Genomic DNA, 27,903 nt, shown 5'->3' on the forward strand with positions numbered 1-27,903 from the left:
CAAAACAAAATAAAGAACGAAAATTTGTCATTTTGAATGTCTCAATTTGAACATTTTAATCCTATATTAGGAAATCGGGACCTAATTTTTGCAATTAGTCTGCACGTATTATAATTTTTCATTGCTTAAATAGAAATTTCACTGATTTAGACAGCAAAATTTTCATTGTGCAAAGTCGTTCTTTTTTTGGTTTTTTTCTTGTTTTTGTTTACTATGAATCATGATTTGTATTCCGACCAGAAGGCAGATGGGCTTAGGCTTGAAAGTCGGTGTTATGCTAAAAAGGATAGGATACTTTCTTTTGCGGGGTTGTTTGACATAATGAATATAAAAGCACTTATTTAAATAAGTATATACATGGCTTTTATATTTTTTTATATACTTTTTTTATATAAAAAAATCAAAAAAATATTATTTAAATGCTCCCAAATAAACCTAAGTGTTGGCCTTTGTCACATGGTTGCTTCCCTGATAAGGAAAAAGGAGAGTAGTGAGGAGGGACCTTAGAATTTTTTTATGTATTTAAAACACATTAATGTTAATAAATGCTGTCCAGGTCTCATTAGGCTTGGTTTAGAAATAGATTATTTTAGTAATTTTTTTATCTTTTTACAAAATGATGTTTAAAAAAGTAGGGAGAGTAATACGATAACTTATAGGGACTTTTTAATTTTTTGACTAAAACTTCAAGTTGCCAAACAAGGCCTTAGTCAGATAAGAAAGAAAAACAATGGATTAAAATAAGTATTCTTTCCGTCTCAAAATATTAATAATTTATTTCATTTTTCATTATCCTAAAATATTAATCTATTTTTAAAAATTAAGTACTAAAATAATATAAATTTATTATTTTGCCATTCTTTTAAATTCATTAATAACACAAAAAGTATAATTATGACAATTGATATTCCTAAAAAAATGTACTATCAAAAGGTAATTTAAAAAAAATATATATTTTTAAAGTACAATAATCGTACTATAAAAAAAAATTGAATTTCCCAAAAGGAATTATCATTTTGGGACGGAAGTAGTAAGCAACAAAAGTGTAGATCTTGATTACAAAATTTTAAATATATAAATTTTAATTAAAACAAATATAAAAATGCAAATAAAAAGTTAATAAAATTTAAAATTTTGAATCAGTTAAAAACAGAAAAACGAAACTACTAGTGACAATTTTATACAAAATTTGATATAGTGTTGTTTAGTAGAGGACTTGGATTAGTACTAGAATTTATGTCGTCATTATTCTTTTAAAGAAATATTCCTATGGATATATAAAATAAAATAAAATAAGTTTTATTTAGTTATGACATATTGTATTGTTAGTATTGTGATGTTGATTATAACATTGTTTGATTATAATTCAAGAATTATTTATTTATAATTTATGTGATATTTACTTATAATTCAATTTCTTTTCAGTTATAACTTTTAGGAGGAATAACAGTGTCATGGTGTTAGTGAAAAATATTTACAAATAAATGAAAAACATAATAAATATCAATAATTAAAATCAAAATCTTTCTTCTATGATTTATGTAATCAAACTCACAAATAAGTCATTCATTTTTTAATATGCTATCCATTTTTTCCATTAAAATCACATGCGCATACTATAGTGATCAATCTGTGCATAAATTTTTTATACATGTAGTAATATGACTAATGATAGAGATTTATAATTTAAATTTTAAATTTACTTATAATGATATAGTGGTGATTTGGGAACCTCAAAAAAAGCTGCGTTTTGTGCAGCTCAAAAACGCAGCATGTAGCAGCTGAAAATGCAGGCCGCTGATATGGGAAGATCATAAAACGCAGGTTGTAAAATTACAAGACTACCCTCCATTGAGGGTAAATTTCTTAATTTGGGTGGGGTATTTTGGTCATTTTATTATGATGTGACATCGTAAATAAATAAAGATACTTACGTGTAGATCCTAATAAGTGAACTTTTGTCTAATAGGTCCTATAGGAAAAACTTGTCATAAAAATATATCATTAATTGTAAGTTTTAGCAATAATTTATAAAAATCATGACAAAAAAAATCACTAATTGTTAATTTTTAGTGATGTATGTAAAAAATTGTCATAAAAAAATTATTTTTAGCAATAATTTTATCAAGGCTTATTTTTAATAGGAATTGATGGAAATTAAGTCTAATTATTAGGACGTATCGGTAGTTTATCCAAACAAGTATTAACCCAAAAAGCCAACAAGTAACTTTTTACCAATTTTTTAAATCATTTTTTAAAAAATCAAAAAATTTGATAAAAAATTAAAAGTCAACTTTTTACTCACTTCTCAAAACACCTCATAATAAGAGAGATAAGTCCCACATGATTAATTATATAACAAATCAAAATTGAGATGATAAATTTTTTTTTTTTTTTTTTAAAACAATATCATGCCAAAAAAAGGTTTTATGTAGGACTTAAACGTTTGCATTGCTCTTACGTCATTAGGCTTTTTGGGCGGTAATAGTGGTCCAAAAATGTGCAACACAGATCCCAGTCTTTGTCTGAGTCACCCACCCCCCAAAAAGCAAGCAATGCCGCCAAAAACCCTTATAAATTCCATACCACAACACCCAAAACAATTCGCTCACTCCCAAATTACGCTGCGTATGCATCACATGCACACTACACACCGCACACACAATTGAGAGAGAGAGAGAGAGAGACAATGCAGAGCGATGGTGCAGCACAACCTAAAAATGCCCTCCAACTTCAACCACCACCACCACCACCACCACAATCGCAGCTTCGAAAGACAATAACGGTGGCTTCAATCGCCGCCGGGATCCAATTCGGATGGGCCCTCCAACTCTCCCTCCTCACCCCTTACGTCCAGCTTCTGGGCATCCCCCACACCTGGGCCGCCTTCATCTGGCTCTGCGGCCCTCTCTCCGGCATGATCGTCCAACCCCTAGTCGGCTACTACTCCGACCGCTGCTCCTCCCGATTCGGCCGTCGCCGCCCTTTCATCGCCGTCGGAGCCGCCCTCGTCGCCGTCGCCGTCTTCCTCATCGGCTTCGCCGCCGACCTCGGGCACCTCTTCGGAGACCCCATAGGCGGCTCCACCGCCAAGCCGCGCGCAATCTCCGTCTTCGTCATTGGTTTCTGGATCCTCGACGTGGCCAACAACACTCTCCAGGGCCCCTGTCGAGCTCTCCTCGCCGACATCTCCAGCGGCGACCACCGCAAAACTCGCACCGCCAACTCCCTCTACTCCTTCTTCATGGCGGTCGGAAACGTCCTCGGCTTCGCCGCCGGTTCCTACACTCACCTCTTCAAAGCCTTTCCATTCACCAAAACTCACGCTTGTGATGTCTACTGTGCGAATCTCAAGACCTGTTTCATTTTCTCAATCGCTCTGTTACTCACTCTAACCACCATAGCCCTCACCACAGTGAGCGAAAACAAACTTCCAGTGTCGCAACCGGAACCGGGCAATACCGGTGAGGAAGACGAGGCTGAGAAGGAAGGGGGAAAGGCTAATCCCGTGCCCTTCTTCGGGGAAATGTTCGCTGCTCTAAAGGACTTGCCTAGACCGATGTGGATCTTGCTTTTAGTGACGTGTCTTAACTGGATTGCTTGGTTTCCATTCCTGCTGTTCGATACTGATTGGATGGGTAGGGAGGTGTACGGAGGGAGAGTAGGGGAAGGGCAGGCGTACGATCACGGTGTGCGCGCTGGTGCATTAGGGCTGATGCTGAACTCGGTGGTGTTGGGATTCGTGTCCCTCTCGGCGGAGTACTTGGCGCGTGGAATCGGCGGCGTGAAGCGGTTATGGGGCGTGGTCAACTTCTTGCTGGCGGTTTGTTTAGCGATGACGGTGCTAATCACCAAAAAGGCCGAGGCCGGCCGCCACTTCGCTGCAGTACACGGCGGGGCCACCGCCTCGCTTCCCGATACCGGCGTCAAGGTCGGTGCGCTGACGCTGTTCGCAGTGCTCGGAATCCCTCTAGCGGTGAGCGAATCTACTTTTTATCGTGAAAATTAAATTTTGGCGCGTGGTGTATTGGATTTTTTAGGAATTCTTTTTGCATCATCATATCCACAGTCTGACATAGTCGTTAGCTTTGGATTAGCTTAGCTCAAAAACTTTTGACACATCATCCTGTTACTGTTTTAATTTAAAATTAAAAAATTATTAAAAAAATTAAAAAATTAATAATTTATATTAAAGGGGCAAAGATTCTTTTTTTATTTTTATTTTTTTTATATATATTTTTTAAAAATTTAAAAAATCATTTTAAATATACTAATTTTTTTTACTTTAAATTTTAACTAAAAAATTAAAAAAATTATTAAAATAACATACTTTCAAACCAACCCTAAATACCGTGTAAGGGGAGGGTTTTATGTAAGTCTCACGCGTGGCATATTTGATAAAAAATTTAATATTATAATTTTTAGCATCGGTAGCATTTTTTGTTTGTTTTGAGATCTTTTTAGAGTTGATGTACACGTAGCATTTTATGAGATTTTTATGCACACGTGTAACTTGTACAAAATTTAAAATTATTAAAATATTTAAATAATAACTTTAACCGTTTCTTTAAACAGAATGCTTAAAACTTATAAAAAAAAAAAATCACAATAATGTGATATTATATATGTCAATTTTTGATATATTATACATTTAATAATATAGAATTTCACTCTTGTGCCACATCATTTGTGGTTTAAAGTGTGGTGTAGTTTATATGTGGAATCCATTTGATGATGTATAATAATAAAAAATTAAAAAAACAAGAATAAAAATAAAAAAATCAGTCAATAAATCGCTTATCCGTAAGATTTTTCTTAATAAAATGACTTGCCTTTGAAAAGGTAACCTATGCACCGAGTCTATATTCATTTGAAAATTAAATATTTGTAAATAAATTTCAAAAAATAAAAAGAACATATATATATATATATATTTATCTGTAATGATTTTTTAAATTTATTTATTCACAAATAATTAGCAAATATTTTATGTTTTTATTTTTTTTTATTTTTAACAAGCAAATATTTTATGTTGTTGTTTGAACTTTTTGCAGGTAACTTATAGCATTCCCTTTGCTCTAGCATCCATTTTCTCCAACACTTCAGGTGCAGGACAAGGTATAAAGCTTGTACCAAATTTGAACTACTGTTGTAGGGATTCATTTCATATATATATATATATATATATATATCCTCCTCCTAATGTCTTTGTGATGTTTGAATTCCATATAGGTCTCTCTTTGGGGGTTCTCAATCTTGCAATTGTTATTCCACAGGTATGATTTATAATTATATTTACTATCCATGCATGAGTTTGACTTAATGCTATGTTTGGACTAGCATTTATTCATTTTTTTAGTATTTTTTTACCCCAACCAAATAAAAAGTAACGAATTTTCTATTGTCTTGGAAGCAAAAAAGCTTATACAGAAAATACATTTAAATTAATATGTTAATGATATTTTTAAAATTATAAAGACAATGATGGATGTTTGATTGGAGATGGACTCCAACAAGCCCTATCTTTTGATATAAAAATTATGTGAAAAATATTTATTGGGATTGGCTTCCCACCAGTTTAGTTCGGGCTGTGAGCTCATAATGGGTCTCATTTTTATAATCCGATTAGTTGATCTTTTAAGTCTCAGTGTATAGTTTATATATCAAAAAATTAGATTGATTCGATAATTATAACCACATAATTTTATTACATTTTAAAAAAAGGATGATAAGTATTATTTTAAAAATAAATTGTTTATGTTTCCGAAAACAAATATGATTAAATCAATTAATTATAATTATCGGATCAATTTAATATATATTTTTTTTTTGTATAGATGTACACACAGGAGGCTACGAAATTAATGATTTTTTTTTTTTTTTTTGTCTCAAGAAATTAATGATGTTGACCATTACTCTTTTTTCTAAACTTTTAGTTTTCTTTTCACTTCTTTTCTATCTACTTCAAAAAACAAAAAACAAAAAACAAAAAAAAAAAAAACCCAAATAATTGAGAAAAAGCTCGCACAAATATCAAGCAATTTGGAGGACCCTCCATGCTAGGTGAGACCAATCATCTTCGAAAGTTATTCAATAGTGTGATCATATCCCAAAAAAATGTTAATTATTTATGTAGAATTTGTGCAAATAAATAATGGAGAATTTTTTTAAAACTTTTTTTTTAATCAATCATTAAGATGATAAAATAATTACAAATGTAAAAAATATTATACTAAAAGGTGTTTTGAAAAAATAGTTAAAAAATGACTTTTTAACTTTTTTTTGTGAGAAATAAAGTAGACTAAAAATTGAGAAGTGACATTTAGGTCAAGTTTGACATGATTAAAAAAAGACAAAAAGTCAAAAAGTCACTATCATATTTAAGTCACATCATCTTATTTAAGTCACATCACTTCTCTAACACATCACTTCAAACTCAACCCAAACCCTACCCATATTTCATAAAAAGTCAAAAAGTACACTTATTTAGTCTTCCCAAACTAAGCCTTAACTTACTTTCCAAAATACCCCTAAATACTAGCCCAACAAGGCGCTAGAAAAGTCAATAATCACTTATCACTAAACTTGATACAACCAATCATGAAGTCTATCAAGCCCAACAATTACTAGTTATGAGCAACTTTCATACTAGGAAAAAATATGCACTATCATAAACGATATCAAATTTCTTTTCATAAGAATTGAACATGATATTTCATACCAAAAAATGTATTACACAACTACTACGCTAAACGCTCTTGTTGTAAAATAGAAAAATTATAGATCAATAATGCTCTCAAAAAATATTTACAAATTGATAGAAAAATTTATAATATAATGCTTTAATGTTTATAAAATTTATTATTAGTATATAATTATTTTTTTAAAGATTGCATTCAAGTGATATTTCTCCCAATAATTTTTCCTGCCATGATATGACTCCATAAATCATGAGGATTTTTATCCTTAACGAAGTGACTGGTGTGATTGTTGGTAAATAAATTAAGAAAATAATTAATAAAATAGATCTTTTATATAAACAAAAATAAAAATAAATTCACCATGTGATTTAAAATCAAAAGGAGACAAGATATCACGTAAAAGTGGGAAATGCATTATTGGTACTATTTTATAGCATATGATTAAGCTTCAATATTGCTAGTACAGTGATGTGAACCTTACATTAGCATGTGACACATGGTACAAAAGGGTTTGTGTTTTTGTTTTTTTTGTTTTTTTTAAAAAAAAAAGGCAAACAAGATTCTTCACGAAAGGCTTGTTTTTATTTTATTTTATTTCAAAATATTTGTCTATATTAAAATATTTGCGTATTTGAAAATATTTACTTCTTTTTGTAGAAATACAAAACTTTTAGCCAAAGTGAGAACTAATTTGTGTACTAATAAATGTTGAAACAGATGGTAGTGTCTGTTGCAAGTGGACCATGGGATGCCTTGTTTGGTGGTGGAAACTTACCAGCATTTGTTGTGGGAGCCGTTGCAGCTGCGGCAAGTGGGGTGTTTGCGCTTACTATGCTGCCATCTCCGCCGCCCGACACTGCCAAAGCTTCAATGACAACCGTCACTTTTCATTGAAACTCATCCAAAAAAATATACCAAAAAAATTATTGTGCAACTCAGATTCACTTTATATGTGAATCTCAAAATACATGAATTAAATCCAGACTACACAATAAATTTTTGAGTATTTTTTTGTGCATAAGTGTTTTCTAATGTTAGGGTGTTGGAGCCTAACCCTTTTCTTTTTTTTTTTTTTTTTTTGGGAGTGTAATTTTAGAATGCAAGAATTACTGTATATATACGCTAAGCGTGGTTACAGACCGGTGGTTAATCTCACGATTGGGCTTTGTGTGATAGTATGTTTTAATCATTAAAAACACTTATATATATATATATATATATATAGTTTGTTTGGGACCTAAATAAATCATAGTTGTTTGATGGAATTGGGGTTTTACTGTTCATGTTCTTGTAATCAGAACTGAAATCATTTTTGTATTTGATTTGTTGCATATAAATAATATTCTAATTGTCAAAATATTATTATAATATTTTCAATAACGAAATTAAACATTTAATCATGAATTATTATTCTTTTGAGATTAAAATTTATGTTTCAAAAAGTAAAACTTTTTATACAAAATTGTTTTTAAATATTTATTGCTAATTTTTTTTTTTTTGTGACCACCGTTTAGACATTGATTTCTAAATGTTTTTTATAACAAAATTTTCATTATGAAAGACAAAAAAATTTGATCATTAAATTCTTAATTTGTTGCCGCTACTCTACCTCCGCCATCTAATACAAATAAAATCAATAATTTAAAAAAAAAATATAAACAAGTTTACTTTTTAAATTCATTTTCTAAATCTAAATCTAATGATATATGAAGAAGATGATTAGTTAATAATCAAAGAATATTTAATTATTAACCAATTATCTTTGACATATCACTAAGTTTAAAAGATAAATTTAATTTTTGAACTTAAATAAAAATGCTCTAATTTAAATGAATGGATAGGATACAATTGTCAATCCATACAATTCAATCCAATCCATTTAAATTAATTTATTAAATGAATAGATTAACTCACCTATTTTGTCATATGTTCCATCAGTAAATAGACCGAAAATAATCCATTCTTATCTTCCGTATTAACAGCCGCCATGCCTTATTTATCTCGCCCTACAACCCATTTTTAAACCCAACAACCACCATAGCGGCTATCCACCAATCTCTCTCATCATTCTTTCTCTCTCCGCCATCCAAACTTTCACAAACATTATCTCTCTCATGGATGATTTTTTTGAGTGTTTTATTCGATGTCTAAAATGTTCCATCTCTCAAAGCCTGCAACATTAGCATAGTTTTTCTCTTTTTCTCTTTTTCTCTCTCCTCCTATGCCCAACCACTGTTGGGTATTTTCTCGCAATACTTTGTGAGGTATCAACAACAACGTTGTTGATCCACACACATACTCTCGGCATTAACCATAGTTGTGATGGTCTGACATCGTCATCATACTTTTTGCACTTGCTTTTGTCCTTTAGTTTTGGCCATTTAAAAAAAAAAATAAAAAATAAAATCATGGTATATCAACCTCAAATTCAGTATCCATATGAGCAATTCTTTGAAGAAAAGGAACAACCAAGCCCACTAAAAAAGGCAATTCTCGTAGCTTCTATTGCCGCGGGAGTACAATACGGTTGGGCATTGCAGCTCTCGCTTTTAACGCCCTACGTACAGCTACTCGGCGTCCCTCACAAATGGGCTGCTTTTATTTGGCTCTGCGGACCCGTCTCTGGCTTGCTTGTCCAACCCACCGTCGGCTATTATAGTGACCGCTGCACCTCCCGCTTTGGCCGCCGCCGCCCCTTCATTGTCACTGGGGCAATGCTGATCGTCGCCGCTGTTGTCCTCATTGGTTTCGCAGCAGATATTGGCAAGGTAGAATGATATGATGTTCATATTGACAGAAAAATAAACTAACATGCACGTAATTTAAGAATCCGTAAAGCTTTAGCATGCTATAGACACAATTTAAATTTAAATTTATAATGGTAAATTAAAATTGGAAGGAAAAGGTTAAGGGTGTTTTTGGTTTGGTTTTGGGAGACAAATTTTCAAAAAAAATTTTGGGGAGAGAGGGGAGAGAGTTAATAAATTTTTTGGTTTGTTTGGTTGTATATTTTGGAAATAATTTTGGAATATGAGAGTTTAGAATGATTTGATATTTTGTTGTAGTTGAGTAGATATGTGTGAAAGAAAAAATAATTGAGGACGGGGAGAGTAGAGAGAAAAAATAATTGATTGATGTATATAAGAGAGAGTGATTAAATGAAAATTTGAATGGGTTAATTAAAACGCAAATCAAATGATTAAATAATTGTTTTGTTTTTATTAAAATATTTTAACAGGTTCTGGGCGATAGTCTTGAAAAAGGAAAGAAGCCTGCATCAGTCACCATCTTTGTGCTAGGATTTTGGTTGCTCGACATCGGAAACAACACGTTGCAAGGTCCTTGTCGAGCTTTCCTAGCCGATATCTCCGGTAACGACGAGGCCATGCTGAGGATCTCGAACGCCATATTCGCCTTCTTCATGGCCATCGGAAACCTAATAGGCTACGGCCTCGGTTCTTACAGCAATCTCTACAAAATTTTTCCGTTCACAAAAACAGAAGCTTGTGATGAGCATTGCGCGAATCTCAAAGCTTGTTTTCTTTTCTCTGTTTTCATGCTGACAACAATAACTGCGTTCGCTGTGACCTTAGTGGGGGAGAAACCACTCATGGCCCCCACTGGAAGAGAGAACGTTGCGATTGTGATTATAGGGGATGGGGATGATGAAAGGGTAGTAGCAACAGGGTTTTTCGAGCAGATCGTGTTGGCATTGAAGAGCTTATCGAAGCCGATGTGGATACTACTATTCCTGACAAGCTTGAATTGGGTCGGTTGGTTTCCGTTCTTGTTGTACGACACGGATTGGATGGGGAAAGAGGTGTACGGTGGGAGTGTGGAAGGGACTGCTGAAGAAATAGAGTTGTACTATGAAGGGGTTTCGACCGGGGCGTTAGGACTAGTGTGGTATGTGTTGACACTTGGAATTACATCGTTGGCTATTGAGCCTTTGGTGCAAGTTCTCGGCGGCGTGAAGCAGGTGTGGAGTCTCGGAAACTTTTTGCTGGCGGTTGGCATGGCGATGACGGTGGTGATCACTAGCATGGCTGACCAAGCAAGAAATGTCGCCGCCGTCGCTGGCAATGGAGGTAGCCTTGTGCTGCCACCATCCGAAGTCAGGCGGGCTTCTTTATGTCTCTTCGCCTTGTTGGGTATCCCACAAGCGGTTAGTACTTCAAATCAACTTCTTCCCAACATACAATGATAAATCATTTCCTTTCCTTTCCTTTTTATTCCTCCCCCCACTTTTTAAATAAAAATGAGCTTAAATTTTTATTTTTATCATTAAATTTTTTTTTATTGATGTTAATTAAACATTGTAACAAGATATGGAGGAGTATTAATCCATTCTCTAAGTTGGATTTATTTATTTTTTTATTATTATAGGTTTTATATCACTACATTCAAGACAATATACTACTGTTTTTTTTTTTAAATTGAAACAAAAATGGAGAGAGGGGGGTGGACACCGGTGACCCGAAAGAGAAGGCCAAGATACCAACAGATCCACTATAGGGGTGCAGGATACATCACGGTTTTTGTCGATAATTTGCCGGAATCTATGGTGCCACGAAGTCTTTTTAAACTGTTCAGTAGCTATGGTGTGGTAAAGGATGTATTCATCCCAAATAAGAGGAGGAAAGCTACTGGTTCAAGATTTGGTTTTGTGAGGTATGATTGTGTTACAGCAGCCAGGGTAGCAGTTCAGAAAGCGAATGGAATATGGTGTGATGATAAGAGTCTGAAAGTGAGATTGGCAGAGTTTGGAAGCGATGCTCAGTATCCAAAGAAGGAGGAGGTTAGAAAAGGAAAGAGTGTACAGATGGAGCATTGGAAGCACGGTAAAACTACAACAGGGTTCAATGGTCAGAGATCTTTCGCTGATGTAGTACAAGGTACACGCAAGGAGAATACTGAGATAACCATAGATGTAAAGGAAGTTGGAAATGGTTGGCTTTACGAAAGTTTAGTTATTAAGCTTAAATCCTTCTTCTCTTTTAAAGCTTTCAAAGAAGAATGCAGCACACGAGGCTTGATGGAGGTTTGTATAAAGGATGGTGGTGGTCGTATAGCTCTTCTATCCTTCAAGTCAGTGGCACATCTGAAAGATTGGAAGGGTAGAATAGAGGAGTGGATATATGAGTGGTGTGACTCAATGGACGAATGAGTGAAGGGTAAAACCATTCAACAAGAAAGGTGTGTTTGGCTGGTCTGTCATGGCATTCCTCTTAATCTATGGAATGTTGGCACCTTCAAGGCGGTGGGTAACATTTGGGGAGAAGTCGTTCAACTTGATGAAGCCACGAGTTCTCTGGAGTCTTTAGCGTGTGGAAAAGTAAGGATCATTACTCGCAGGATTGAGTACATTAATCAAGTGATCATACTAAATTGTAATGGGCAGCAGTACCCAGTAAGGGTGATTGAAGAGTTATTTTTCCCGGATAGTCTAAGAGCTGGGGAATGCAGACATCAGAGTTCTGAGGGTTTACTTTCCAGTTCCGGCAGTCAGAGTGCCATGAATTCCGGTGACTTAGAGGGTAGGGTGGTGGTAGGTAAGGAAGGTGTTAGTAGACCTGATGCGGCAGCTTCTAATGAGTTGGTAAGTGTAGTGCAAGACACAGTTGAGGGGACTGCACACTGTATGGAAGACTGTATGGAAGACAGGGACAGGAAGGTGTTTCGACCCCTGATAGGGGTGTTAGGAGCTGGCTTGGAAAATTCAAAAAAAGGGGATGATAGTCATGATGTAGCTCTGAAGTGTGTAGGCGAAGTTTCAAAAGAGGTGGCTGAGCAGCCCCATTTTCTAGTCGGAAGCAATCACACGGATGAGTTGTTGATGAGTATTAGTGGGCCTGAAACTATAAGGCCCAATTTTAATTTGGAAGTAGTGATCCCCAGAGCCCAAGGTGAAGCTGGCCCTGTTAGGCCAGCTGGGCTTTCTTTATCTAATATGAGTGACTGTGTGGCAAGTCCACAGCTCCTTGCTGAGAGAGCCCAAGTTTGTCGGCAGAATGGTGAGGGCAGGTCGGATCAGGTTGGGGGGGAATTGGTTCTTATCTGTAAAGGAAAGGGTGCAGCAAGGAGGAGTGTTACAGCCAAAAAGGGTGGTAAGGCTCTCCAGCAGGGTAGAATTTTACCTCAAAGCTTCAGTAGGGGGGCCATCTTCAGAGCTACAGCTGCTGCAATTTCCAGCTCACACTCGGTCACCCGTGAATCAAACAGAAAAAAGGGCAATCTGATGAAGGAGGCTGAAGCAACAATACAACTTGGGAAAAAGTTAGGCATTGATTTTGGTGGAAAAGAGGATATCGTGGCAAAGCAGATTGTCCAATTGGAAACTCGAGATTTGGAAAGGATTTCAGATGGGGTTAGGGCAGCTGAAGTCTGAATACCCAGCGTAGGAGTTTAGGTGTTATGAAGTCTGTCTTATGAAGATATTGTCATGGAATGTGCGTGGTCTAGGTAGGCCAGAGAAAAGGAGTAAAGTTAGAAGCATTTTAAAAGAAAGAGGAGTGGATGTGGTATTACTTCAAGAAACCAAGACAAGTAATCTGGAGGTAAGTTTCATTAAATCTATTTGGCCTTTCGAAAAAATGGAGTATATGGGAGTAGAGGCCGAAGGCAGGGCTGGAGGTTTACTGTGCATCTGGCACCCTGACAGATTCAAGGTTGTTGATTGTTGTGGCTCCAGAAATTTCATCATTTTAGCAGGTATCTGTGGCCAGTCCTTTGAATGCTAGATGGTGAATGTATATGCTCCCAACGATGTGGGTAGAAGAAGTCAATTGTGGGAATCCTTAGAGAGTCTGAAAATCTCTTACCCGACTCCATGGTGTTTGGGTGGAGATTTTAACGAGATTAGATTCCTCAGCGAAAGGAAGGGGTGCTCCAGAAGGGAAAGAGGTATGAATGATTTCAATAAGTTGATTGATCAGTTGAATATTGTTGATCTGCCCATGAAGGGGAGGAGATTCACATGGTGTAATGCTCTTGACGGGGAGAGATGGAGTCGGATAGATAGGTTCCTCCTGGAGGGTAGGTGGCTTGAGCAGTTCTCTTTCAAGCAGTGGGGACTGCCCAGAACGATTTCCGATCATGTCCGGTCATGATAAAGGAGGATGAAAGGAATTGGGGCCCTAAACCTTTCAAATTTATAAATGCTTGGCTACTTCATCCTAATTTCATATCAGCAGTAAAAAGCTCATGGGAGGTTCAAGATCAACAGGGTTGGGCGGGGTTTAGATTGTTGAGGAAGCTTGCCTCTCTCAAAGCCAGTCTTAGACGATGGAATATTGAGGTGTTTGGAAATGTGGAAACAGACCTTAAGAAAGCGGAAGAGGATTTACACGCCTTGGATTTGGTGGCTGAAGAACGAGCATTGTCAGAAACAGAAGCACATTCAAGGAGAGTAGTCAGAGGGCTAGTTTGGAATTTGCATAGAAGAAAGGAAAGTTTGTGGCATCAAAAATCTAGAATGCTGTGGGCTAAATGTGGGGACATGAATACTAGGTTTTTCCATTTGATGGCTAGCTCTAGGCAAAGAAGAAACCTCCTTGATTCAGCTGTGGTTGATGGGGTTAGAGTGGTGGAACCTAACCCAATGAAGCTAGCTGGTCATAGGCATTTTTCGAAATTATTCTCTGAGTCGTGGAGTTCTAGGCCTAAGCTTCTAGGCCCTTTTGCATCCATCCATTCTGCTGGGCAGGTAGAATCCTTAGAAGCAGATTTTTCGGAACAGGAAATATGGGCGGCAGTTAAAGATTGTGACGGGAACAAGGCCCCGGGACCGGATGGCTTCAGTCTGACTTGTTTTCAGAAATGCTGGAAGATAATGAAGGGTGAAGTTCTTCAATTTATGGCTGAGTTTCACTCTCAGGGGAAGATCGTCTCAGGTCTTAATAGCTCTTTCATCACTCTCATTCCTAAACGGGAGGAACCTTGTGAGTTAAGTGACTTTAGACCCATTAGTCTCGTTAACTCAGTTTACAAAATTCTTGCAAAAGTGCTATCAAAAAGGTTGAAAAGAGTGCTGCCAGAAATTATTAGGGAAGCTCAAACAGCTTTTTTGGGTGGTAGATCTATTCTTGATGGTGTTTTGATCGCGAATGAAGTAGTACATTGGTGGAAAGCTGCAAAAATGAGAGGCATCATTCTAAAGTTAGATTTCGAAAAGGCATATGATTCAGTTAATTGGGAGTTTCTACTTTCTATGATGAGGAATTTCGGCTTTGGGGAGAAATGGTTGGGGTGGATCAAATCATGCCTCTCATCATCCAGAGTATCTATTTTGGTCAATGGATCTCCAACAAAAGAATTCGCTCCTCAGAGAGGGCTCAGGCAGGGAGATCCATTATCCCCTCTTTTGTTCAACATTGTAGCAGAAGGTTTGAACATTTTGATTGAAAGAGCAAAGGAGCTGGGGCTGGTTAAAGGAGCTTCTGTGGGGCCTACTGAGTTGAAATTCTCTCATCTGCAATTTGCTGATGATTCAATCATATTCTGTGAGGCGGTCCGAGGTGAATTGGTGCACATTAAGAGAATTTTGCGTTGCTTTGAGGTGCTTTCCGGCTTAAAGATCAACTTCCACAAAAGCTTGTTGTGTGGTGTAGGTGTACCTGATGGTGAGGTTAACCAGTTTACCTCCATTTTCAACTGCCGTAGTCAAAAACTCCCTTTTAATTATCTGGGTCTACCCCTAGGGGCTAATCCCAATAGGAAAAGTACATGGCAACCTGTAATTGAGAAAGTGAAAAAGAAGCTAGCTAATTGGAAGAGGAAATTTCTATCTTACGCTGGCCGTTTAACCTTGATCAGGTCAGTCCTCTCTTGTATGCCCATCTATTTTCTATCTATTTTCAAGATCCCTGTGGGAGTAGCTAAACAGATTGAGAAGATTCAGGCAGCATTCTTATGGGGCAAATCTGAACTTAAGAGGAAAGTCCACTTGGTGAAATGGGCTGATTTAACAGTGGATAAGTCACAAGGGGGTCTGGGGCTTAGAAATCTACGAGAAGTCAATGCTTGCCTCTTGTTAAAATGGTGGTGGCGGTTTGGTGTGGAGGACAAAGCTATATGGAAACAAGTAGTGAGGTGCAAATATGGTCTGGGTGCTGGTGGCTGGGTACCTTCCCTTCCAGAGACTAGTTCAGTGTCAAGAATTTGGTCTGATGTTGTTCATCTTGGGGCATCTAGTCCTGAATTCTTGGTCGCAACTCTGTCTGCAACTCTGTTTGTCTGTTCTGGGCTGCTGGTTTATTCACTGTTGCAGTATTCTACATCACTGTGTTTTCTGGTTTATCTGTGTTGCTGCAACTGTGAAGTTTTTGTTCTGTCCTGAATTTGGGAGGATTGTATTTCAGTAGTTTGCAGGTCTCAGAAGGCTTGTTTCAGCAATTCTCAAATGACAGTCTTCATGTCATTTGATAGATAGCTCTGCTGCTGGCCCGGTTCTGATATGGTCTGCTCAGCTGTGTGATGATCTGGATTGGTTGCTGTTGAATGCCTATCTGATATAGTATACGGGTTTAATGTACATGGGTTGATTGTCAATTGGGTTGAATGCCCATCAGGCTGTTCAATGCCTATCAGACTTTTGTGGGAGCATCTTTTATTTTTCTTTTCTTTTTGTTGGTTCCTCACCAACAGGCGCTTGGAGTTTCGTGTTAGCTCTAAGCTCCTCTTTATTGATGTTTCTAATCATACTGTGTATGTTTCATCAATAAAGATTTATTTGCCGATCAAAAAAAAAATATACTACTGTTTTTTCACTAATTTTTTAATCATAAATTCTAAAGAAGTATACAGTTAGTTGATGATATAAAATGTTGAGAAATAATTGGTGATGATACAATTAAATATTTTATATTTGTGCAGGTGACCTATAGCCTTCCATTTGCTCTAACTTCCATAATTTCCAATTCAGTTGGCGCAGGTCAAGGTAACGATTAGGGGATATTACAATTCAATGCAAATTTAGAAGGGAAAAAAAATTACATATGAGTAGTAAATTTTATAAATATTAATAATTAAAATCTTAAATTTTTTCATTTATTTATAAATATGTTTTTGAAATACCACTGAATTATAAATCTCCCTAAAGATTATGTGAATTATGAAACAATGTTTGACTACTATATTCGGTTCTCCTTCTAAGACACTTCGGATGTTTGAACCTTGCAGGCCTTGCTTTGGGCGTTCTAAATCTTTCAATTGTGATACCACAGGTAAAGATTCAACACTTAACATGACGTGCATGAAGTAAGTCTTCTTTTTTACAAAGATTACCTAACTATGGCACTATTTTGTAGAGTTAGAGTGTACATAAATGTATACTATTAGAAGTAAAAATAGTAAGACTCGTGTGAATAAATATACGTGAGATTTATTATCTTTATATTAAGTGGTAAAAAAAATAATAATAAATCAATGTATGTTTAACATTTTATTATTTTATAATTTTTTGATTAGCAAAAAAGAATTTTATTGATGAAAAGACATGCATTTCATATGAAAATACATCAATAAAGAAAAGAAAGTGTAGAAAGCATCAAAGTACAACCCTCAATCTCAGCTAGGTTGACACCAAGAGGAATACCTAATCATTTGTTAGCACAACTACAGAGTCGATGAGAGACTAACAAGAAAGAGCGAGAAACACACCCAAGAGCACAACAAACATCTGTGTGCACACCACCAACAAACAACACCAAACAACTGCAGCGGGCTCCACTGAAGCAAGGTAGAATACTGCCAGACAACTCAGGATCCACCCCTTATGTAGAATCTAACTTGCTGAAGGTTATGAACTAAGTTATTAACAGAGTACTTGATAGATGGGCAAGAAGTTTTAATCCACAATGCAATCCTAACCTTAATGGATTCACACAAACCATCAAGATTCACTTGGACATTGTTGAAAATGCGGTCATTTCTCTGTTTCCAAATTGACCATAGCACAGCCAGGGGAATTGCTCGCCAGATCATCTTCTCCTGTTTTTTGAGCTTAAGACCAGTGCACCAGTTAAATATGCTACTAATAGACCTAGGCATTACCCACTATATACCCCACCAGTGTAAAATTCTAGACCAAATCTTCCAAGTAAAGGGGCAAAACAATAACACATGATTGACACTCTCCACCTCATCTTTATAGAAAATACATCTAATATCAATAACACCACTGAGGACTCCAATTCCTTGGAGATAACTAGAAGCCTTAATCCAATCTTTCCAAGCTAACCATCCAAAGAACTGAACTTTAGGTGGAGAAACATTCTTCTAAATAAAATATGCTACTTTACTATTGTTTCCAAGACTCAACTGACATCTTTTATATACAGAGGCAATAGAGAAGAGCCCTGATGTATCCACAGTCCATCTCAACCTATCAGTTGACCCTTCCCTAAGAGCAGGTGCATTAGCTACCATCTCCTATAACCTCCTCAACTCCTCACCTAGGGCTGCAAATGAACCAAACTGTTCATGAACAAGCTCGGATCGGCTCGTTAAGGGGTCAGCTCGGTTCGGCTCATTTAGTAAATGAGCCGAGCTCGAGCTCGAATATTAGGTTCATTTAGTAAACGAGCCGAACTCGAACTCGCATAAGCTCGGCTCGTTAAACTCGACTCGTTTATCTTTATTTAAATTATATAATAAATATATTATTTATATGTTAAATAATATATAAATATATATAAATACATTATTTATATATTAAAAATATATAAATATAATAATACAAACACATTTTTTATATATTAAATAATATTAAAAAAAATTTATCGAGCCGAGCCGAGCCGAACTCGAGTTTCATTAAAATTAACGAGCCGAGCTGAGCTTGAGCCCAGTTCCTTCTCAAGCCGAGCTCGAGCTCAATAAACAAGTTCGATAAATAAACGAGCTGAGCTCGAGCTCAGCAAAGCTCGGTACGGCTTGGTTCGTTTGCAGCCCTATCCTCACCCTCCCATTGGAATAGGACTCTTCTGACGCAGAGATTTCCCTCCTCAAACTCATTTTTCCGACTAAGCACCAAATTCACAAATTTAACTTTGTCCACTGATAAGGAGTACAATATAGGAAACTGCTCTTTCAAGCAGACGTTGCCAATCCAATTGTCCTCTCAAAATTGAGCTCTCCTCCCATCCCCAATAACTAGACCTATCTTGCTCTTAAAAAATTCAATCAGTTCAGGTCTAGACCAGGCAACACCCATAATATCTTTCTAGATCTGAGAAGACTTCGAATTTACCATAGATAATGGCCACCAATGTCTACCAGCCTCATTGTATTTACTACAGACCACCTACTTCCACAGTGTACCATTTTCAGATCCAAACCTCCACCACCACTTCAAAAGCAGACAATCATTCATAAGTCTGAGTCTTTTAATTCCTAAGCCTCCTTGACTTTTACTATGTGAAATATCCTCCCAAGTAACCAAATGAATTTTCCCTCTAAGCTCATCACCTTCCCACAGGAATCTAGATTGAATTTTGTCTATTTCCTTAGCAACTCCTGCTGGCATCTTAAACAAGGATAAGTAATAGATTGGTAAACTAGACAGCACAAATTTTATTAGTGTCAATCGACCAACAAAGGATAAGAACCTCCTCTTCCAATAAGCCAATTTTTGTTTGCATTTATCAATAACTGGTTGCCATGTCCTCATTCTTCTTAGACTAGCACCTAATGGCAGTCCCAAGTATCTCAGTGGTAGACTTTGGTGGAGGCAATTCAGTTTGGTAGAAAACTCTTTAGTAAGATCATTATCAATCCCAACCCCACATACCACACTCTTATGATAATTAATCTTTAGCCCAGATAATATTTCAAAACACCTCAGAATCTTTTTTATCGTAACAGTCTCCTCCCATTCTACCTCACAAAATAAAATTGTGTCATCTACAAATTAAAGATGAGTGATTTTAATATCATTTGATCCTACCACTACCTCTTTAATCAAACCCCTCTGCAGAGCTCTCTCCAACAAAATATAGAGACTCACAACCACAATATTAAATAGAAATGGTGATAATGGGTCCCGTTGTCTCAATCCTTTCTCAAGAGTAAACTCAGATGTGGGTGATCCATTTACCAAGATAGAAATTCTTGCTGTGGATATACACTCCCGAATCCAACTAATCCATTTATCACCAAACCCAAAATTAGAGAGCATAGAGAAGAGGAAATCCCAGTTAATGGAATCATAGGCTTTCTGAAAATCAAGTTTTAGTACAATTCCTTTCTTCTGGTTCTTCTTCCATCCATCTACTACTTCATTCGCAATCAATACTTCATCCAAAATATTTCTTCCCCCAATGAATGCTAATTGAGCTTCACTAATAATACTTGGCCTTACTTTCTTCATCCTGTTTGATAGAACTTTTGTAAGAATTTATACAAAGAACCTATTAGACTAATAGGCCTGAATTCACTAAGGCAAGTAGGATTGTCAGTTTTTAGAATCAAAAGTCACAAAGAAACTATTAATTCCATGAACCAGCTTAGAATTTTGATGGAATCCCTTCATAAATTTTATCACATCACCCTTAACTGTCAGCCAACATTTCTGAAACATCATCATATTGAACCCATCAGGCCGAGCTGCCTTATTCCTTTCACAGTTCTTTACTGTTGCTACTATTTCTGCTTCAATAAATTTAGCTTCTAGTGTAACTCTAACCTCAGTAGCCCCAATGGACTTAAAAGAGCCAGATAAGCTTGGTCTACTGGACCAAAATTCAGTAAATTGATTTTTGAAATGCTGTAGGACTGCAGCCCTAACATCTTCGGGTTCTTCCTTTATAACCCCCTGCACATTTATTGAACTCAATGCATTCTTGTTGTTCCTAGAAGATGCCATAATGTGAAAAAATTTTGTATTCCTGTCTCATTTTAATGCCTAATTAGTTCTGGATTTCTACATCCATATCCATTCCATCTTTCTTTTCAATTTCCAAGCTTTCACTTGTGCCTCCCTTCTTCTAGTTAACTTTGACTTACTTAGAGCTCTTTCTTCCGTTGCCAAATCAAGCCAATGTAGTTCTTCCTCAAGAAGCTTAAGATTAAATTCCACATTTAAAAAGACCCCATTATTCCACTTTTTCAAGGCCAGTTTAAGTGCTTGGAGTTTCTTTAGACATTGGAAACCAGCCCAACCCATCACAGTAGTTTCAGTCTAGGTTTTCTCCACAATAGCTAAGAAGGTTGGATGCAAGGACCAAGCATTAAGAAATAAAAATGGCTTTGGACCCCAGTCCCTCTCATCTTCTATGAACAAGAGAGGGCAATGGTCTGAGATTATTCTTGTTAACCCCCATAATTTAACATTAAACTTATGCATCCACTCCGAACTGAGTAAGAACCTATCAATCATACTCCACTTCTCACCTTCCTATAAGTTAAACCAGGTGAATTTTCTTCCCATCATGGCCATATCACACACTTCCTGGTTGTCAATTAGCTCATTAAACTCTCTCATACCCCTATCTCTCCTAGAACACCCCTTTCTTTCAAATACACACCTGATTTCATTAAAATCACCCCCTAGACACCAAGATTTTTCATAGAACTGATTTAATCTAGTCAAGCTATCCGACACCCTTCTCCTTCTAACACTATCATTAGGACCATATACATCAAATAAAACACATTCAAAGCTATTAAGAAAAGTACTTGACAAAATAATAAAATTCCTATTGGAACAGCAATCTAGCATCTAAAATACATCTGGGTTCTAAATGCATTAGTAATAGTATTTAAATACACATGGTTGCTGTCACGTCCAAATATTTGGACAATTAAATATTAAATTAGGACTAAACCCTAATCAATATTCCATCATCTAAATCCTAGGGGTGAAACAAAATCTAAACGTTCTTGTCTCTACAAGGTTTAAGTAAATTACAATGCTTAAAAGATTACAAGGGATTAAAAAAAAAAACTAACAAAACGCCAACCAAACTGTCTATCATAAATTCATAACTATCAAATACCTCCAACATTAAAGTAGCAACAACTAGTCAAAACAACTTAAATAATGTAAAGTCGTAAAATAACCCACAATGTCAAATTGTCAAAATACTAAGGTCATAAAAAAAATAATAAATACATAAACTAATATCAATCCCTAAACTCTAAACTTTAAAAAATAAAAGAAATCCAAATGAAATGTCCAACAACTATAGTCATTTCTCGCCACCATAGTAGTTCCAACTAATCTATCAAAGGAAGCTCGATTGCGCTCAAATAGAACGCACTCGAGTTGCCAACAGACAAAACGGGTCAGTATACAGATATACTGGTATGAGTACAAGATTTAAAAGCCACGTGTCTATCAGACACAAACAAAAGTACATTTAATTCTTATTACGGGACAAGACAAGTAGTTCCACCCGCACTGTGACGAATGAGTAGTTTCTCGAGATACAGTGACATTTAGTTTTTTACCCGTATACAACTGAATATAAATTGAATATAAAATAAACAAAATAATAAAAAAAAATATGGTCGATCAGCCCTACATAAAAAGTTAGTAAGACCCACCATTCTGCAAAAAAAAAAAAAGTTAGTATAATTTAATCACAAGTAACTTGCTGAATAAGTATAAAAATGCATCGTTTCATGCTTAAATAATTTGAATTGACCAAAACTCAAAGAACAAAAGTTGTACAGAATTAAATTTCTTAAAAGGTTTCGTGAATGAATTTAGTAGAAACTGAATAAGTTGAGAGAGCAAGTTGATAGAAGAACCTAGACATAATTCAATCGAAAAATTTGAAGTTGAAAATGAAAAGAAACTTCCCAAAGATGATTTTTTTTGAAAAAGTTAAAAACACGAAAGGTGTTCAGAATAATGTTTTACTTCAGATTATGCGAAACCAAAAAAAAATGAGCTTGTTTCGTAGGTTAAAACAGTGTCTAAAATCTGCACTGCTAAAATGAACAAAAACTGTTGTAACTAAGATCATTCGATTACAAGTTCTAATCGATCTTTTTAGAAAAAGTTGTCTAGAATTACGTATACATGCCTCTTCCCAAATTTCATAATTTATCAAGATTGTTTACTATTTTTCAAGATGTACAAATCAAAGTAATTCAAACTATACCAATAAGTTTATATTTAATTTTTTGTACCTTAACTCCACCACTTCGGCCCTTCACTTCCAACCCACACATATATCCCATGTGCCTCCCGTATACCTAACACTGCTCCGAAGCCAAACTTGCACGGGGATATCATCCTGAGTTTGACCCACACTCCCCGGATGGTTGGCATATACGTACGCGCGTAAATAAAAGCACTCGTCTACTCTTGAGAACAAGACAACAATATATATATACACAATCTCTTATCTATTCATGAGAATAAACATAACAATGTCAAGCCTAACGCATTCAAATAAATCTTATAATCCTCAGTGCTCTTTCTCACCAGCACTCAAAGAAAACAACAGTCCATGGGGTCATGGTGGAGTATAACGAATTCATTTATGGATTCCTAATTTATTTTAATTTCATATAACCATGAGCGTAATTACAACTATAAAATAAATACATATAAAAACCCTAAACTTTACATACACATCTAACCAAATAATGAAATCAATCCATCATCTACGTGCAAATACAAAATCAAACCAACATCAAATAAATAAAGATAACGAATTAAACATAAATAAAGGAAAAAGGATTTTGTACTCAATACTTTTTTAAAAGATCAAACAATTGTTTGAAGAACTAATGGAGCCACCAAAACAAAACCCTAATATTTCTTCTTCTTCTTCTTCCTCTTTCTCTCGCTGTTTTCTCTTACTCTCGGCTGAACCACAATGCCCTCTTCTCTTTCTGTCTCTCTCTCTCTCTCTCTCTCTCTCTCTCTCTCTCTCTCTCTCTCTCTTTCTCTGGGCTTACTACTGCTCTCTCTTTTTTTATTTTTATTTTTCTTCTTTTCTAAAGGGCAGCACACTTAAACCTAATATATATTATTATACTATAATTTCCAAATAAAACTTAATTGCAACATATATAAATATAAATATCTTATATAAAATCTATATAAATAATTTCTTTATATATATATATATAAATATTCAGATTAATTATATATAATTAACCAACACATTAAATTAACTACATAACACATTAAATTCTCATGTAATCACGCAATTAATAAAGCATAAAATAAAGTAATAATAATCATAATAATAAATAATGACTTATGAAAAATTAGGGTCGCTACAATATACACACCTCAAAAGAATCTTGTCTCGAGATTCGATAGGAAAGAGTATTAAACAAAATGCTCCCGGTGCATACGCCAAACTTTCTTTTCCAATTTCCAAATGATATCATTCTTATCCTCGCTCCATTGCACTTTCACCAAGTTCACTTTCTTGCTGCGTGACTGCTTTACATCCCAGTCTAGAATAATAACTTGTCGCACCACATACATAAGATCATCACTAATCTCTAACACTTTTGGTGATACTACTTGGGAAGGGTCTTGTACACACTTCCTCAATATAGATACATGGAACACATTGTGAATCATAGTTAAAGTAGGTGGTAAAGCTAATTTGTAAGCCACATTACCAATCCTCTCAGTGATTTCGTATGGTCCCACAAATCTAGGTGCCAACTTTCTCTTTTTTCCGAACCGCATGATACCCTTCAACGGCGAGACATTCAAAAACACAAAATCTCCAACATTCAACTTAACCCCCTTATGTTTTCTATCAACGCAACTCTTCTGACGACTCTTTGCTATCTTAATACGTTCTCGAATAATGTTCACCTTCTCTGTGGTCTCTCTCACCAACTCTGGTTCTAACAACGGCACATATCCTACCTTAATCCAACAAGCAGGTAATAAAATTGCGTCCCATACAAAGCCTCAAAAGGTGACATCCCGATACTAGAGTGATAGCTATTATTATAAGAAAACTCCACCAATAGCAAGTGTTCTTCTCAATTACCACCAAGATCAAGGACACAAGCTCTCAACATATTCTCTAAGATCTGATTTACCCGCTCAGTTTGCCCATCCGTCTGAGGATGATAAGCCGTGCTCAAGTCTAACCTAGCACCCAAAGCATGCTAAAAAATCTCTCAAAAATCTGCTACAAACAATGGATCATGATCCGAAACTATAGAAACTGGCGTGCCATGAAGGCGCACCACCTCTCGAATACATAGCATAGCCAGTTTATCCGCAGTTTAGTGAACACTGATAGGAATAAAATGAGCAGACTTGGTGACTCGATCCACAATCACCTAAATAGATTCATTGCCTCGCTTAGACCGAGGCAATCCATCTATGAAGTCCATTGAGATGTTGTCACGACCCAAACCCGTCCTTATAGGTTTAGCGTTGTAACCGGCCAGTAATCCATGATTACCTATAATGACAATAACACAATAAAAGGGGGCTGGCGGAAGCCAATTCAATAATAGAAAATAACGTCCAACGAGTTGTGAGGACTTAAATATACAAACCCACTTTCAAATATTTATTTATGCACAAACACTTAAGTCCATAAACACTTATATACAAAATGAAACACAAGTTAGGAAATTAAATCCCATGATCAAAACAGTACAAACAAAAGTCATAGACCACTCTTACCATTAGATCATTTTTTTAAAAGGTGAATCTAAACTACCCAAAGCCTTGACACGTGTTGGCTTGGAACCTCGCGGTGAGGCGTAATAGTTGGCTTGACAAAAAAAAGAGTTTGGGTCGGCGCCACTAACTCTGATCCAGTGCCGATCACCTACATACATATATTAAACAATGAGCTAGAGCCTAGTGAATAATCCCAATGTAAGGATTCACAGCTTATATAAGCAAAACAATGTTCAAAATATTTTTCGAATACTTGTACTAATGAATAAAGTTCCATAAACCTTCAGTAAACTTTCCATAGATCAACACATAGCACAGTACATTGTCAAAAGCGTTCCTAGACCTTTAGCAAAATACTATACAAAATGTTCATGACGAAACAGAGTATTTATGAAACATATACATTCAAAAGTCATAAAGTTCTTCATACCATTCAATGTCACTTTCATTTCGTGATGTGATCCAATAGTATTGGTTAGCAAATTAGCAGAACGTCCACAATGGAACGAGAACATAGGCATAACGATCGCAACGTATCGACATATACATAACGATCGCAATGGATCGACATATACATAATGATCACAACAGATCGACTTATATATAACGATTGTAACAGATCGACTTAGACATAACAACCGCAACGGGTTGACATAGGCATAACGACCACTAGGGATTGACATAAACATAATGAAAGTTTTTGATAATCACAACACATGTTCATGGTGTCACATTCATTGATCAAATAGGAAGGCTCATCATTCTTATCAAACATAATTTCTTAGAAAACTTGTCATTGATAACAAAACGTTTACAACGGTCCATTAACTTATACAGAACATCATTTACAGATCATAGACAAAACAGTGGTTACTGAATGATCAATACATATTTTCTTATTAGTTGTTCAAAGGGAAATCATTCACTCCTTAGCAAATTTCCTTTTCAGGAAACAAATTACATTGTACACAATTCGGTATGTCAAAGCATAACTTTTAATTTTAAAGAACTTATTTATAAACTTCATCACATTTCATAATTCTTCATCCAACAAAACTAATTGCAAAGTAATTCATACAAAAATACCGTTACAAAGAGATTACTCACCTCGAATAGGTTGGTGTCCTTACACAACGTTCAAACCTACATATCATATATACCAAATACATTGGAACACATTGTTCTAATCACATACTTTATCTTCTCATTCTAATTCTAATTCAATTATACATGTTGTTTCCTTACATATCAGTACCTTAATGAGTCTTAATTCATGCTTAGAAATACTCAGAAGAAGACAGAAGCAAAGATGTGAACACAGAATAACATGTCAAAATATACTGAAAAGGCTTGGTCGCTCGAGCAGACAGTGTGCAAAATACGAACTCAATTATTTCAATTCTTCAATTTTATGCTCATGAATTTTTAACATTAATTTACACCCAAAAACTCTCAATTAAACATGGTTTTCTATAAATTTATACTCATGTAGGTGTCCTACTTCAATTTACATCACAAAACATTCTTAATCATGGATGAATCTTTCTCAATTAAGCTTACTTTCAAGAAAATATGAATGTAGATGTCTTAAATTCAAGAATTTAAGAAATTCCTACCTTAACTTGTTGAATTATGAAGCTTTAAGCTTATTCTTCAATGTCTTCCTTAAGCTCTCTAAAAAAAAAAAAAACCTCTCTTCCTCAAGTTGTATCTCTCTCTCTCTCTCTCTCTCTACAAAGCCCACTAATTCTCTCATATTTTGAGCTCAAGAATAAGAGCTATTATATATATAGGCTCAATCAATTTATTTAATTAATCAAAACTTAAGTTGAATAATTATAACTTAAGTTAATTGAATTTAATCTGCTAATTTGATCTGAATCAATTTTTTAATTAAATTTCACAATAGACTCTAAATATTACACTAATCACAATAAAGTAATTAATTTCGGTTTCTATTGCCTTTACGGCCCTCAATTTACAACAATCCATTTCAAATTACTTCATTCTTTCTTAATTTCTAGGTTCTTCCAAAACTATGTTCAAGCTTCAAAAATGGAGTTTGCCTTGCATTAATCGATAAAAACATTTCCATAAATTTGTAAACACTTTAGGAAATTCAAATACATAATTATTCTCAAGTCTCTTGCACAAATCTCATGATTCTTTCATAAATGGGTCTCAAATATTCATGCATGCTAAGATTAGTTTCAAACTCACAACAATGGCTTTCAAAACATGAGATTAGACTTCAAAACTCTTTAAATCAAGGATACGTGTAAGAGTAAACCTTGAAATTCAACATAGATTACATATTCATGCTCACAAATGGTGATTCAACACACACACATATATATATATATATATACAAAACTTCCATATTCATCATCTTCAAGCTAGTTCATGCAATTACTCCCAAAATCCCTTTAATTCCATGGATTAAATGATACAAAAATGCAAAGATAAATACATACCAAGAGTTTAATTTTGGGTTAGGCGATGAATCTCAACAGCTCTTCTTCTTCTACCCAAGCTTCTCTCTCTCCCTCTCTTTCTCTCACTACAGTAAATTATAGA

The 27,903-nt window shown here is 35.5% G+C and overlaps 2 protein-coding genes across 2 annotated transcripts in view; both read left to right on the forward strand.

Moving 5' to 3' along the window:
- The first annotated feature begins 2,459 nt into the window (after window positions 1–2,459).
- Window positions 2,460–7,947, forward strand: LOC114295063 (sucrose transport protein-like). The gene is made up of 4 exons (XM_082874742.1): window positions 2,460–3,976; window positions 5,055–5,118; window positions 5,233–5,276; window positions 7,419–7,947. The coding sequence occupies exons 1-4, from the start codon at window positions 2,690–2,692 to the stop codon at window positions 7,593–7,595; spliced, it is 1,572 nt and encodes a 523-aa protein (XP_082730868.1). The 5' UTR covers window positions 2,460–2,689; the 3' UTR covers window positions 7,596–7,947.
- Window positions 7,773–27,903, forward strand: part of LOC114295080 (sucrose transport protein SUC8) — a 33,008-nt gene continuing 12,877 nt past the window's right edge. The window contains exons 1-4 of the mRNA XM_028239276.2: window positions 7,773–9,469; window positions 9,940–10,866; window positions 16,575–16,638; window positions 16,881–16,924. Of these exons, the coding sequence (XP_028095077.2) occupies window positions 9,110–9,469; window positions 9,940–10,866; window positions 16,575–16,638; window positions 16,881–16,924 (1,395 nt within the window). The 5' untranslated portion in view covers window positions 7,773–9,109. The remainder of the gene's footprint in view (window positions 9,470–9,939; window positions 10,867–16,574; window positions 16,639–16,880; window positions 16,925–27,903) is intronic.

The sequence above is a fragment of the Camellia sinensis genome, chromosome 6 (assembly GCF_055761805.1).
Source record: "Camellia sinensis isolate YWXY chromosome 6, ASM5576180v1, whole genome shotgun sequence".
NCBI lineage: Eukaryota > Viridiplantae > Streptophyta > Magnoliopsida > Ericales > Theaceae > Camellia > Camellia sinensis.

Bases quoted from the DNA above. Each gene is read 5' to 3' on its own strand.
- LOC114295063 (XM_082874742.1), top strand. From the start codon at position 2,690: ATGCAGAGCGATGGTGCAGCACAACCTAAAAATGCCCTCCAACTTCAA. The intron at 5,119-5,232 runs GTATAAAGCTTG...AATTCCATATAG, and splicing joins CACTTCAGGTGCAGGACAAG to GTCTCTCTTTGGGGGTTCTC. The intron at 5,277-7,418 runs GTATGATTTATA...ATGTTGAAACAG, and splicing joins TTGCAATTGTTATTCCACAG to ATGGTAGTGTCTGTTGCAAG.